Source organism: Musa acuminata, chromosome BXJ1-8, assembly GCF_036884655.1.
Source record: "Musa acuminata AAA Group cultivar baxijiao chromosome BXJ1-8, Cavendish_Baxijiao_AAA, whole genome shotgun sequence".
In the NCBI taxonomy this organism is placed as follows: domain Eukaryota; kingdom Viridiplantae; phylum Streptophyta; class Magnoliopsida; order Zingiberales; family Musaceae; genus Musa; species Musa acuminata.
The window spans coordinates 2,812,357-2,825,748 of record NC_088334.1 but is presented as its reverse complement, the minus strand read 5'-3'; the positions used below and the strand labels follow the sequence as shown (position 1 = coordinate 2,825,748).

General features: G+C 43.0%; 2 protein-coding genes across 4 annotated transcripts; both read left to right on the top strand.

The window, feature by feature from the left end:
* Positions 1–615: 615 nt before the first annotated feature.
* LOC135680645 (putative 3'(2'),5'-bisphosphate nucleotidase, mitochondrial) lies at positions 616–6,478 on the top strand. 3 transcript variants are annotated; one of them, XR_010515494.1, is made up of 10 exons: positions 616–878; positions 952–1,048; positions 1,207–1,309; positions 1,464–1,714; positions 1,792–1,851; positions 2,398–2,780; positions 4,362–4,440; positions 4,529–4,579; positions 4,864–5,101; positions 5,249–6,478. XR_010515494.1 is itself a non-coding variant. In XM_065194710.1 (10 exons), the coding sequence occupies exons 1-10, from the start codon at positions 769–771 to the stop codon at positions 5,254–5,256; spliced, it is 1,215 nt and encodes a 404-aa protein (XP_065050782.1). In that variant the 5' UTR covers positions 616–768; the 3' UTR covers positions 5,257–6,478. The 3 variants fall into 3 exon arrangements, 2 of the variants coding, with proteins under 2 accessions (XP_065050782.1, XP_065050781.1); XM_065194710.1 differs by having other exon boundaries at positions 4,864–4,936; XM_065194709.1 differs by having other exon boundaries at positions 4,864–6,040.
* Positions 6,479–11,375: 4,897 nt separating this feature from the next.
* Positions 11,376–13,343, top strand: LOC135680644 (uncharacterized GPI-anchored protein At4g28100-like). The gene is made up of 2 exons (XM_065194708.1): positions 11,376–12,557; positions 12,842–13,343. Exons 1-2 carry the CDS (start codon positions 11,901–11,903, stop codon positions 13,220–13,222), a joined length of 1,038 nt encoding a protein of 345 aa, XP_065050780.1. The 5' UTR covers positions 11,376–11,900; the 3' UTR covers positions 13,223–13,343.
* The last annotated feature ends 49 nt before the right edge of the window (positions 13,344–13,392 follow it).

Genomic DNA, 13,392 nt, shown 5'->3' with positions numbered 1-13,392 from the left:
ATGTTAAAGTCAACGAAGTAGTATACACTGTATGACTGAGTTAGTGTGAAGAGAGTTATCTCTTAAGTGGAAGCTGATGTGTTTCTTTTTATACATGATCTCTATGCTTTCTTACTGACCGACTTAGAATAAGATTAGGTGAATCGTCTGATCTTTTACTATTCTTGATAAGACATGATGATTATTATCGATTATTGATGCGGGATATGTCGGGATGCACTACGATGTTATTTTGAGGTTGATGACTTGAGTGCTACTTAGGTATCACCCTTTTTGATAGATGAATTGACATGAGACAAAATCGTTCCTATCAGTACCAAATTTGATGTATATTAATTTATTTTCAACTCAAAATATTTATAAAAAATAATTTCAAATGTATGTTAATTCTATTTTTGACTTGAAATATCTACCAAATATAATTTAGAAAACAAGAGAAGGAATACGGCTCAGACTGTCGATCGTAGCGGATCCAATGAGGATCCATTTTACATGAATCAATATTGGATGAACGCAATTCGGCAGCGGATCCGAAGAGCCCTTCATTTTTGGTCGGATTATATTCGATTTGTGGGTTGGGATATGTGGGTCCGTCCGGACCGCAAGAAAGGTCGAACTTTTCACCGGCTCCGATTCGACTCGGATGAAGCCAGTCGGGAGAGCAAAATCCGCGAGTCGAAGACTCGGGCGGAAGAGCAAAACGGGGGAGAAGAACGAGGGAAGCATAGAGATCATTGAGCCGGCAGAGCAATCGTCTCCTCTCGGTCCATGACGTTCTTCCTCCTTCAACCGCCCTCGCGGCTTCCCCTCCCTCGATTCCGTGCTCCCTTCTCTCGTCCGCCCTTTTCTTCTTCTTGCAAGACCTTCGCCACCATCAGGTCTCTCCTAAATTCCACCTTCTCACCCCTTTTTCGGGTCGAAACTTCATAAGACGGCTCTTCTCCGTTCCAGGTCGAGCCTTCCCTTCCTTCCGGAGAAGGCCAAGTTCTACGGAGAGCTGGAAGCTGCCGTCGATGTTGTGGAGAGAGCTTGCCGCCTCTGCGTCGATGTACGTTTCTTTTTCTTCTCATTTTCCCATCAATTTACATGTAAGTCTTCAAGAATGTGATGACGGAACGAGGAATATCGCCCTTCCTTTTTTTTTTTTATTCGGGGCGCAAAATGGCCCATTTCTTCTAAAGTTCTCTTCTTTTTCTGATCCATCAGGTGAAGAAGTCGCTGCTGTCCGATAAAGGCCGGATTCTTGAAAAGAACGATCAGACGCCTGTAACAATCGCGGACTTTGGCGTGCAAGCGCTGATCAGCTTGGGTAATCCTATCATCTGTATCGTAATTAACTCCTAAAGTTGTTCATTAAACTATTCGTCCTCTTCTTTGTGATCTCTTTCAAGCAAATATTGTTTTTGAAACAAAACATGAGCTTGAATTCTAATTTTCTTCAATTTGTGTCATGGTAATGGCAGAGCTGAAGAGACTTTTTCCATCTATACCATTGGTGGCCGAAGAAGACTCCGGTTTCTTAAGATCAAATTCTGGAGATCTGCAGAGAGTTCATGGCCACGATGGTAACTCCCTTGTGAACTTGGTGTTGACTGCAGTTGCTGATAAAGCCACTGGTGCTGATGATCCTTTAACTTCTGATGTTGTGTTGGAGGCTATTGATAGAGGGGGGAAGGATGCAGTCTCTTTTGATGCACAGCCTGCTACTTATTGGGTAATTTAAGGGATAGCATCCAATAAATGCATCTTGGAGATTGTTGTATGGTATCCAATCAGTGTCCTTTGTTGTAGGTGCTTGACCCCATTGATGGTACTCGGGGTTTCTTGAAGGGCAATGATGCACTATATGTGGTATGCTTTGCTTCATTTTCTTTCTGCAGCTCCACTAAATGATTATATATATATATATATATATATATATATATATATATATATATATATATATATAATCTTCTGTTTGCACTTTTTACACGGAATTACCAATACCATATTATCAGCAATATGTCAGTGTTTGCTTGATCTGCGTCAAGAGAAGTGTAAACACTTGTATCTAAATTGAATAGTCTACAATGAGAAACAGCTGCAGAATCTTTAAAATTTTTCTGATTGTGTCTGTGGAATTGTAGGGTGTGTGGTAGATTGTCTTTGTTCCACAGTTCCACTTCAATACTGGTATCTGACAATTCAATTATTTTGTTTCTTGCTCTTGTTTCACAATTGTCACCATTGCAAACTATATACTGTCACAAGGGCTTAGTTCCTAAACCAGTTAATCATCTTTATCAGTTATTACAAACTGTTCATCATCACTTCTGGATTGATTTTATTAAAATCATTCACAGTGTATATTGATATTTTTTGTCTGCTTTCTGGATCAAAATATTTCAAAATTTTCAGGTGGGCTTGGCTCTTGTTGTTGACGGAAAAATTGTACTAGGTGTGATGGGCTGTCCGAACTGGAAAGTAGACATTCTTTCATCTGGGATTCATCATAGGAAACCTGGTGACTGTGAAACAGGGATAATCATGATTGCTCATGAAGGCTGTGGAACATGGACAAGGAGATTTTTTTATGGCATGGACAAATTTTTAAGCATGCAGGGTGGTTGGCAGCAATGCTTTGTCGATAGCTGTTATATGGTGCATGAGGCACGTTTTTGTATCCCTGATAGTCAAACCTGGGATTTAATTCCCCTGTCAGCATTTTTTAGTTCAACTGTTGATGATACCAAAGATAGAGATAGAGGAACGATTCTTCTATTGCCAACTTGTTGTGGCAGGTTTGTATGTTTTTGCACTTCTTTATCTCATGATACCATTCTTACATTCTCTGCTTGATATTTTTTTGTGGATTAATTATGCTAGCAGATAAGTCACCATTACATAACTTAAAGCTTATTGGATCCTTGTTCATTAGAGAAAGCATCTGAAGTAAATGCTGCATATTGTGCTATGATTGTCCACAAAAACTAGCAGCCTTCTAAGACTTGTGATCCTTTATTAGTGAGTCCAACAGCCTTGAACAGACAAATGCATGGTAATAGTGCTGAGGTTGCAGCATGATATGTATGGATGATCCAGGACATGCTCACCAAGATTAGGATGTGAATCATATAGACATTAGACTGATCAACCTTTAGATAGGACACAAATTCTTATAATGTGATGTGCATGCAGGTAAAAATTGAAGCCTCTTTATGTTTATATGTTTTACCTTTGCCACCATAAATACTGAACAAGAATGAGCTTGTGGAAGTTAAAATTCTAAATATTGCTAAACTGCAAACCCTCAAAGTTGTATCTTTTTGGTAGCATGTTGTTTTTGTAGCATTGAAAATTGCAAAAGTTTTTTGGGTCAGTTTTGTGAGAATTGAGTATAATATTCTATTATGTGTTTGTATCATATATTCAAACAGAATTTTACATGATAAGCAATTACCGAAGAAAAAGAGTGAATTGATGGGACATTCTATGACATTTGGTGGTCCAATGAAAGCACATGGAGACTTTTTTCTTGCTTCAGTTGCACTGAAAGACATGGTGTAAGGACATCTAAACATTATCTAAACTAATTCTTCGCCCACAGGCTGAGGTGACGATTTTGTCCTGTTGTATTGGCTTTAGCAACTCAGCTTGAGGTGTGTGGCATTAATGGTACATGGACATCACGTGTCAAATACTCAGCAAAGACAAATTTTTGATACATATGATCTGCTATGATATGCGGAAGAATTTTTATACATGATGTAATGGCATTATTCTTTGAGAAATGATTTTTTAAGACCATGAAGCCCACCATCGAAATAGACCATAACTAAGAACTTCTGAAGCAACAAGAATGTATGTTTTTGTCAACTGATTCCAGATAATAGTAAAATTGACATGTATTTTCTGTCTTTTTCCTTGGTTGTTAAGAGTGTAATCAATTTATTTTACGATCTTTTCCTCCATTTCTTAATTTTCACAAATCTTAAGTTCATGCTTTATGACTTCAGGCAGAAATATGAAACTGGCTGTGAGTACTCGTGTAAGTTAAATTTATTGTTATTATTAATCTTTTTCGCTCCTTTGCTTCGATGAATAAATTGCTGTCAAGCAATTTATTGGACATCAATTTTGACATTAAAAAAAAATTGTGTTGCATATATACTGAGTCTCAAACATCTCCCTGGGTGAAGATGATGTTGGCTATAGAATGTTCATCGGTCGCTGACTCTTATCAAATTCTAGAATAGCTACTGCTGTATCTTTTTTTTATTTTTTTTATTTTTGGTTTCTCCAGCATCTATCTATTGTGATCTGCTTCTGTTCATTTTATTTTGCTGAAATAACTATTATTCCCATGTTCTTGGTTTCTGTAGCTTGTGCAAGTACCTTATGGTGGCATCTGGAAGAGCTTCTGTTTTCATTCTGCGAGCCAGGGCTCAAACCAGTATTAAGGTAACTACAGATCAGTTTCTGGTCAGCAAAAAGTTGTTTTAAAGTATATTAGCTTGTATTACTGATTATATATTGCCTTGATTTTTAGGTTTGGGATCATGCTGTAGGAGTTATCTGCATACAGGAAGCAGGAGGAAAAGTATGCTTCTGTGTCCTTGTTTTGTTTTGTGCACTTCTATCGTGATCATTGCCAATAAGTTAGGACATTACGCAATTTTCCCTCTTGGAGAGCTGGGAGTTCCAAATTTGATTCTTAAGTGCTTCACGAATCCAAATGGTCACATTCTTTGAAATCGATTTTACAGGCTATAATTACTCCGAGATTTGTGCTGGTTTTGCGTCTGCTAATTCGAATTTGTATATTTCTTTCTCCTCATTGCATCGAAGGTTCTCTTGATGAGAAACTAACTGCATCTTTACTAGGTCACGGATTGGATTGGAACTGAGCTAGACCTTGCAGCTGATGAAGCAGGCCGGAGAATCATATACCCGTCAGGTGGTGTGCTTGTGACAAATGGAAGATTACACAACCAGCTACTGGAGATGATCTCATCCAATTTCCATGTCATTCGACATGCATAAAATACATTTTCCGTAACCTCTTAATTTGGAATTATTGATGAAAGGAATGATATTTCTCAGAGATATTGGATGGCCCTTGGTATTCCATGTTTTTGGTTCTCACATGGTGCAGTGTCTTTGATACTAATCTTAGCGTACTTAATTATTAGCACCAACTATTAGTTTGAGCTTAAGCCCTCATTGACATGGAAATAAGAGACTAAACAGTTTTTTATTTGATGTTTAGGTACCTAAAAGAGTGTTTCAGAGGCAATTTATGAGCAAGAAACTTGCTTCAAGAGAATTTGCACCAGTTTCCACTCACTGGGAGTGGTGAATGAAGTAAAGAATCGATGGGCGCTATGAAATTTCAGAAGCTTGTCGAGTTGAGAATCTATAAGATCAGAAGTCTAATCAGGGAAGAATGTATCCGTGGACGCTAAACATGACCCATCATAACAGTGAAGAGCCAACCAATCACAGGAAAACATGTATTGTTTCCCGCACCCACAGCAAACTTGGCAGCTTTTTTCCGAGAGGAGAGAAAGAAAGCAGTATTCGCGTCCGCAGCTGGACGTAGATGAGGATTGCAAGAAAGGTATGGATGGAAGGCATCGAGCGTGATCAAGTGAGCTTCCTTGGGACGGTGGGCACGCACGCGCTTGGTCGTGTGAATCGGCGGCGAGGGCAGATTCCAAGAGCGCACTGCCTCGCAACAGCCTCCCGAGAGAAACCGTGATCGACGAACAAGCTTGCAAGCTTGAGGTGTCAATATCGGGGTAGTCTGCAACCACCAACACACACACACTTACAGGAGAAGAAACGGAGAGAAAAAGTAGAGATGGGGAGCGAAGGAAGCGCATACTGTTGGATGGATCTGCTGCCGTCGCTTGCCATGACGAAGCACATTCTCTCGTAGCAGAGTGACTGTCACCTGTAATTTGTGTAGCTACTAGTGGACTGCATCACAAGCTTGACAAATCATGGATTCTAATACTAGCTCATCGCACAAAGCTTCGGATGCTACCCGCATCGGTCATTCGCCTTGTAAATTTGCAGTTGGACATCGAAGGTTGCCATTGGCTCGGTGAGTTGCCTGAGGATTTCGGTGATGTGAAAAGCTGGCCATCGGAGGGATGTGCCTCCTTGACTCGAATGCTATGTGGATGGGTTCGCTGCAGTTGACGATGCTCTCGGAAGTGGCATCTCGGAGTTGCATGCGTTGACAGATCTTACAGAGCTATCTCCATGCAACCGCCGACGAGCGTCAAACTTGGAGGATGATCGGATGGCAAAGCTACCGGAGAAGTGCATGCTGGCGCATTTGAAGCTCCGATGTACATGGTGTGATCTGACGCCGCGTCAACGCTGCTGCAGCTACTTGAATGCCAGTTGTAGCTTGTTTATTTGAAACCAAGATATAGCTCTTAATTGGAGGTTAAAATATTACTTAAAAGTATTTTTTCTATCATTCAAAGTTTTTGTCCAATCACTATTACTAAAATCAAATAATTTATATTTAAAATTATAAGATTAGATCTAATATATTTTTAAAAATTCTGTCATAAAAAAATTAGTTAGATGAATCCAAATATATAATAGCATCAACATAAAGGTAGACCACAAGAATATTAAGTTTACCTTTCTTCTTTAGATAAAGAATAGGTTCATTATTATTCATCCTAAATATATTTTTGATGAAAATAATAATAATTTTATTATATCATAGAACTTGTTTAGGCCCCAATAAAATGTTTTTTTTAGTTTATATATCATAAAGAGCTGTATCGTTTGAAAGAAAGTACATAAAAACTTCAAAGGGCTAAAAATAGACTATACATGTAGGGGATGATAGGTACTCGTAACAACGAGCTTCATTCGTGGTGCAAAAAATTAAAGATAATATTCGTGATTTGTAGAATGTGAAGGAAAAAAATCATAATGGTGATAAGACGATGAGATGAAGGTCTCTCTTTAGAATCGAGTAGTATCATTGATTCGGTTCCAATTATACATGTTGCGTTCAGTTTGTGTAGCTATGATAGATTTTTCAAACCTATGATTCAATTTCTTATATAAGATAAAATGAAAAAATACATATCAATGTAGATATTATTATGGTTAGTACTTTAGATATTCTAACGACTTGGGAGAAGTTATAATAAAATCTAAATTTCTTAGTGAATTAAGATTTAGATTTACCTAAGAATTAAAGTATGAAAAATCTTAGAAAATTAGGTTTCCCAATATTTTGATGAGAGAGATGCAAGACATCTTCGATGCTCCTAAAGGTTTATCTTTAATAGATCTAAAGAGGTTGAGATATTTTTTTTTCATGCTTGAATGAGAATAATATATCTTATAATTGTTAGGATCAAGGGTCCGCACTAAGAGGGGGGTGAATTAGTGCAGCGGATAAAACTATCGGTTTCAAAAAATCTTTCATACGATAAAGCCTGAACTTTAAAATGCTTAACTTGAAACACATGTTTTTAAATGTATTGAAAGCAATAAACTATTAAAGAGGTTTGCAGTGAAGATAAATTGCTCAAAGTAAAATGCAAACCATATTTTTAGAGTGGTTCAGTCAACGTGATCTACATCCACTTTGTCGATTCCTCTTCCGTCAAGACTACCGGCATCTACTATTGGTCTTCTTTCAATAGACAAAGACTAACCACCTTTTACAACTTAATTATCTTTTTATTGGATTTAGGAGATAACATTTACACCCCCACTCACTCATCTCTCAAACTATTCTAACACTTAGAACTTTGAGAGGAGCTCACACAAGATTGCAATAGCGTTTCTATACTTTTTTTACTCTCAATACTTGTATGCTTAACCAGGGATGAGAGGGGTATTTATAGACTTCAAGTTGATTCAAACTTGGAGTTTAAAAACTTTTCATCCCGGGTTTCCTAGGTCCGGTGGTATCATCGCCTGCGTTGGATGGCACCACCGCCCAGTCTGACGATACCACCACCTGTAACCTCTCGGAGGCTATGTCTGGATGGTACCACCGCCCAGACCGACGGTACCACCGCTTGACACAGTATTGAAGATTGTGCCACGATTGTGAGACTTCTTAGGGCACTGCTTGAGCCTTTCATTGGGCCCAATACAGTCCTTACATGGGCCTAGTTGGCCCTTAATTGGGTTGACCTAAATCTAATCCCAATTACATGCTAACTATGAAATCTAAGACATAATCTAAGCTAAACAAGTCTATAAGTCTATTCTTCCGGTGAGCTTCCAGTGATCTTCCAACGAACTTCCGATGATCTCTCGGCAATGTTCCAGCGGACTCCCGGCAAGCTCCTGGACTTCACGACGATCTTCTTGGCGAGTTCCGACGAGCTTCTCTGGTAAGCTCCGAGACTTCTCGGCTAGTTCCGACAGAACTTCCGACAAATGCCTGGACTTCCGACGAACTCTCAAACTCCCAAGGTACTCGTGTCCTTGACTTCGGAATTTCATTTTGCTTCATGCCTTGCTATCGTAGTCAATCTTGCATATATAAAACACACTTTGATCTAGATAATTAATACTAAGCATTAATCAAGTTGTTTGGTATGTCATCGGTCCCTCGACGTTCATTCGATTCTTCGGTGTATCGTCCTCTCTTGCGGCCTATTGCCCAATCGGCCAGTTGACTCCGCAACTCCAATATCCTTGGCACAATATCCGTTTTTCTTGGCCCGATGCCCGAATTCACGGTCCGAAGCCTTCTGTCGATACGTCGACTGTTCCTTCGACCCAATGTCCAATCTTCTGACATGTTTTCCCCCGGTACAACATAATTTTTCCTATTTTAATTGTCTCATTTTGATCGAAGCATCCTATGTCACTCAAGACGTAGATTAAAACATAAACACATAATTGGTTTCATCAATAATATATTAAATCTTACATTAGTTTATGATATATTCCTTTCATTAACGATCTTTATTTCATTTGGAGTTTTCTTTTCCTCCACGGATGAGTTCTTTCGTTATGGGACACCTCAGCAATTCTACAGGGCATTTGGATAATGGATGCGGACACCTTATCATCTTCTTACTTACGGTTCTCGGAATATTATATATTCGTGAAGGATCAGAAGCACTTGATGTTGCTATGTTAATGACTAGTGTCGACTACGAGTTGATTTCTTTTTGTGGTGTCATTCATGTTGGCCAATCATTCATTCCGGACGGAGAACTGTCGAGCATGAACTGTTTCTTCTGCTATGCACCTCGGTCCTTTTACCTGTTACTAGTAATGTCTTTTTCAGATATGAAGCAGCTGATACATCTGCTTGGGGATCACCTTTTACTGCTGATATGATTGCCGCCTCATTGTGTGTGCTTGGTGTCGTCGATTTGCCTAACCATCGTTGCTTTCTGCATTCATGATCTTGATCTACCAAGATCAAGCTGCAACAGCACTCAGGTGACGCACCAAATGAGCCGGTTATACAATCTCTCATCGTCATGCAATCTAAACTTCGAGATGAAAGATTGCTCAGCGCTGTGGCAGCAGCACCTACCCGCTCTGCCAGTTGTGAAGAGAACTCGAGGAGAAGTGGACCTTCGCCATTCCCATCCTTGAGCATGCTTGCCGCAACATCAGCTTCTTGGCATCAATGAGCTTTCGTTAACTCGCTTCCACCGAGTCCTTTCGTTAACTAGCTTCCACCGAGTTCTTTCTTTGGTCAAGTTCAACGTTTCTGATAGACTCACCCACCCCAACCCAACTTGCCTTCTCCACTTTCTGGTCACTCAGTAGCTCGAACATAAAATGCAAACCACTCAGAGAGACAGAGAAAGAGAGAGAGAGAGAGAGAGAGAGATGCACATGGGAAAGAGAGCGGTGAACACTGTACAGCTAAATTCTCATGGAATTTAAGATGGCTTTTAGCATGTTGATGGGAGCTTTTGGGTGGGCATGATTGTACTGCATATATTGGGGTTGCTGAAGACAAATATAGCTACAGATTCTGGTGGTTTGTCACTGTACCCATTTGTCCTGTAATCGTGGCTTGTTTCTGAGGAGTCCCCAGCTGCAGATTCCAATCTCTTGTCCTCATGACGGACGGGGGAATAAAGAGCAGCCGATCAAAACAAATGAATATGAAAAGTGCAGTCACCAGCTAGCCATGGGGTCTCCAAGCCAAGGTAATATAACTTATGTGCAGGGGAGGGGAGGTCTATTATTATACTACTGAGGGCAGAGACATCTTCCCTGTTAGGGGGTCATTTCTTCAAGCGAAGACCCCTTGGCTTGTCTTTGGACTCTTTCTTCTGCTTTGCTGTCATGCTCTACTCAGACTCTTGTCTTCTACCATCCATCCATCCATCATCATCGTTGTCATTTAGGTGAGCAGTTTTGGTTTGATTGATCTTGGCAGGAGTCGATGGTGTAGCTCCAAATCCTGATGCCCTGCTACCTCTTTCTAAGGGGGCCTTCTCGTGCCATGATAACTTGGTGGAGACAATGGTGCATCTGAACCGGTCATGGCTGGCTGGCTGATATTACAACCCTTTTCATGATCTCGGTGAATCGGGAAATAGAATGAACATGATTCTTGACTTCAGTTGTGGCAAAGAATCACAGGTGATTTCTGATCGAATAAAAGGAGCTCATCGAAAGACTCGTTTGACCTCAGAATGACAGCGAAAGATTCGTGCAGGGGAGGTTACCCTCGTTGCTCCATTCTTAACCCAGTTCACCGTCGCAAGATGCTCCTCGTCCTCCTCCTCCGCTAAAGCCGGTTCTCAAAGGTTTGTGATGCCGTCCTTCGTCTGGGATCACCGTCGTCGTCGACGAGGACGACAACAACAGCAGCAGAAACAGCACGGAATCATTTTGTTTCGGTTTTAGAGAGAACGAGAGAGAGAGAGACCATTCACCGTGTTTATATATCTATATATAAGCTTCCAAAACCCAATCGATGCACGTGAACCAGCAGTCGGTGACTGACCCAGTCTTCGGCATCGTCCACGTGGACGTGATGGGATGGCACAGCGGGAGCCCGCCCAATGTCCTGCTTGCCGTCGTCTTCTCCTCTTCACACGGCAAAGGAGATGCATATGGACAAGACACTGCAGACCTCCTCGCCCCACCCAAGTGTCCTCTATTTGATTTCTCGCCTAGTTTTGATGCTAAGTAACCTGATGTGCCATGACATGCAGTGTAATAAATACCATCTCGGCCGCATCATTTAACGAAGACAGCAGACCTTCTAGAGAAGCTAATATTATTTTCCTAATTAATGACCATGTAATGAACGAAAAAACACGAAAGGTACAGAGAAACTAGAAAGCCACAGTACCAAGTACAGAGAAACTAGGGGTCCACCACAGGCACAGAGGAACTCTGAGCTTGAAATGTCAAGGGGATGAGAGGAACGAGAACACCCTGTTCCGTTCTCCCAACAGGAGCCTGGTTGTTCCCTCTTCGTTCTGGGAATTCGGATTTGAAGGATAGGTGGCAGCGTCTGATGAGCTACATCAGCTGTGCCCTGCACAACTCTTGTGCAAGAAGCTGACGGAGGAGGAAGAAACAAGACAACAGAGTAACATCGCCTTCTCTCTCGTTCTCTCTCTCTAAGCTTGAAGCCTCCAACACACGCACCCACACGAACGTGCTCGCTCTCTCAGGCTCGAGTCTTCTGTCGTTCCAGCCGATCCACAGAGGAAAGGGGGGCACCTTTTCTTCGTCTCCTAATAACCTTCTCCTGGTTCATTCCTCCACTCCAGATCCCAACAACTCATGATGCTCTCCTTTCCCAGCGCCACTCCACCTCCTTTTTCAAGCTAACTTTCGCCATAGGAATATTACTCTCCGAATCTTCTTCTCCTCCTCCGACCACTCTGTTGCCGTAGAAGAAGCAGAGGTCGGAAGAAAGAAGAAGAATGAGATCACCCGCTGCCTCATTGCACCTTACTCTCCTCGTTGTCTCGGCCACCGCGCTCACGGCTGCCTTAGCAGCCGGAGTCAAGCCGCAAATCCTCTACGACGAGCAGCGTTCCCTCAACGCTAGCGGCTTCGCCTCAACGACGGTGCCGGCCTTCCCGGTTGCCCGGTCTAACAACCGGAGCGAGTGTCGCCTCGACCTATCCGATGAGCTCTTCGGTGGGGTCGGTGACGCCTGCATCCGCGGGGGTCTCGACAGGAGCCGCTGCTGCCCGGTGCTCGCCGCCTGGCTCTTCGCTGCTCACGCTCGCTCCGCACTGGAGCTCCAGCCGCCGCCCGCGACTGACGACGGGCTTGACGGCATGGATGGGCCGATGATGCCTGACGACAACCAGAAGTGCGTGGACTCGCTGCAGAGCGCGCTTGAACGGCGCGACATCCGCCTGCCGCGGCCCAACGCCACATGCGACACCGTGCTCTGCTTCTGCGGCATCCGCCTCCATCAGATCGGGTCGCTCCGCTGCCCGGCCGCCTTCAACGTCAGCGGCGGCGCAGCCCGGAGCGCCACGCCCACTTTGGCCGTACGTCAACTCGAGGGCGACTGCCGGAACGCATCTTACGCCGGCTGCACCCGCTGCCTCCACTCCCTCGAGAAGGTCCGCTTCCTCGAACCCCTTCTTTACGTACTCTGTCTGTGTGAAAGATTGTTTCTTCTCGCTTCTCTGTCTTTTCCAAGTTCTACAAATAGAAGCGGTGAAGCAACAGAACAGGACACATTTCCCTGCACAGCTTAGTAAATGAACATGCAACATGCGACTCGTCGCAGTTCTTTACGTGCCTCCCCGTCGGACAACACTTGTTTTCACTGTGGATAAACCGCTTGACCTCTCGGTAGTCGCAGCAGCAGCAGCCATAATGATCAATCACCATGGATGTGCAGGTGAAGGGGCATGGCGGTGGTGTGGGGGAATACGAAGGCGGCGGCGATCGGGCAAAGAGGATGTTCGGGCGGGACTGCCAGCTGATGGGGCTCACGTGGTTGCTGGCGAGGAACAAGACGGCGTACATCCCCACGGTGTCGGCCGTTCTGCGCGCCGTGCTCTACAGCGCCCACCCGCCGCAGGCCGGCGGCGGCGGCGGTGGCGGTTACAAGTGCAGCCCTGACCAGGAGAACATGCCCCTCGCCGTCGACTCCCTCCAATTCCAGCACCTCAGTGACTCCGCCGCGGCCTTCTCTTTTCAGCCTGCCCCCCCTGTCTCCCATCTCGTGCTTTCCTCCTTGGCCCTGCTGGTCCTTCTCGCATGGCTTCCCTTCCTCTAAGGCTATCAACAGTATGGACCTTTACTTTTGCCTTTGTCATTTAGCCCTCTCCTGTATATCCTCCTCCACCATGCCGGCCTTTCTCGTTCTTTCATAGATTATTTTTCCTTGTTTGTCTCGAGACCTCTCTTAATTATATCTGTCCTTGCAAAGCTTAAAAATAAACATTT

Excerpts from the sequence above, each read along its gene's own strand:
- LOC135680645 (XM_065194709.1), top strand. The coding sequence starts at position 769 with ATGACGTTCTTCCTCCTTCAACCGCCCTCGCGGCTTCCCCTCCCTCGA. Across the intron at positions 1,852-2,397 it reads GCAATGATGCACTATATGTG|GTGGGCTTGGCTCTTGTTGT; the intron begins GTATGCTTTGCT and ends CAAAATTTTCAG. Across the intron at positions 2,781-4,361 it reads TTGCCAACTTGTTGTGGCAG|CTTGTGCAAGTACCTTATGG; the intron begins GTTTGTATGTTT and ends TGGTTTCTGTAG.
- LOC135680644 (XM_065194708.1), top strand. The coding sequence starts at position 11,901 with ATGAGATCACCCGCTGCCTCATTGCACCTTACTCTCCTCGTTGTCTCG. Across the intron at positions 12,558-12,841 it reads GCCTCCACTCCCTCGAGAAG|GTGAAGGGGCATGGCGGTGG; the intron begins GTCCGCTTCCTC and ends ATGGATGTGCAG.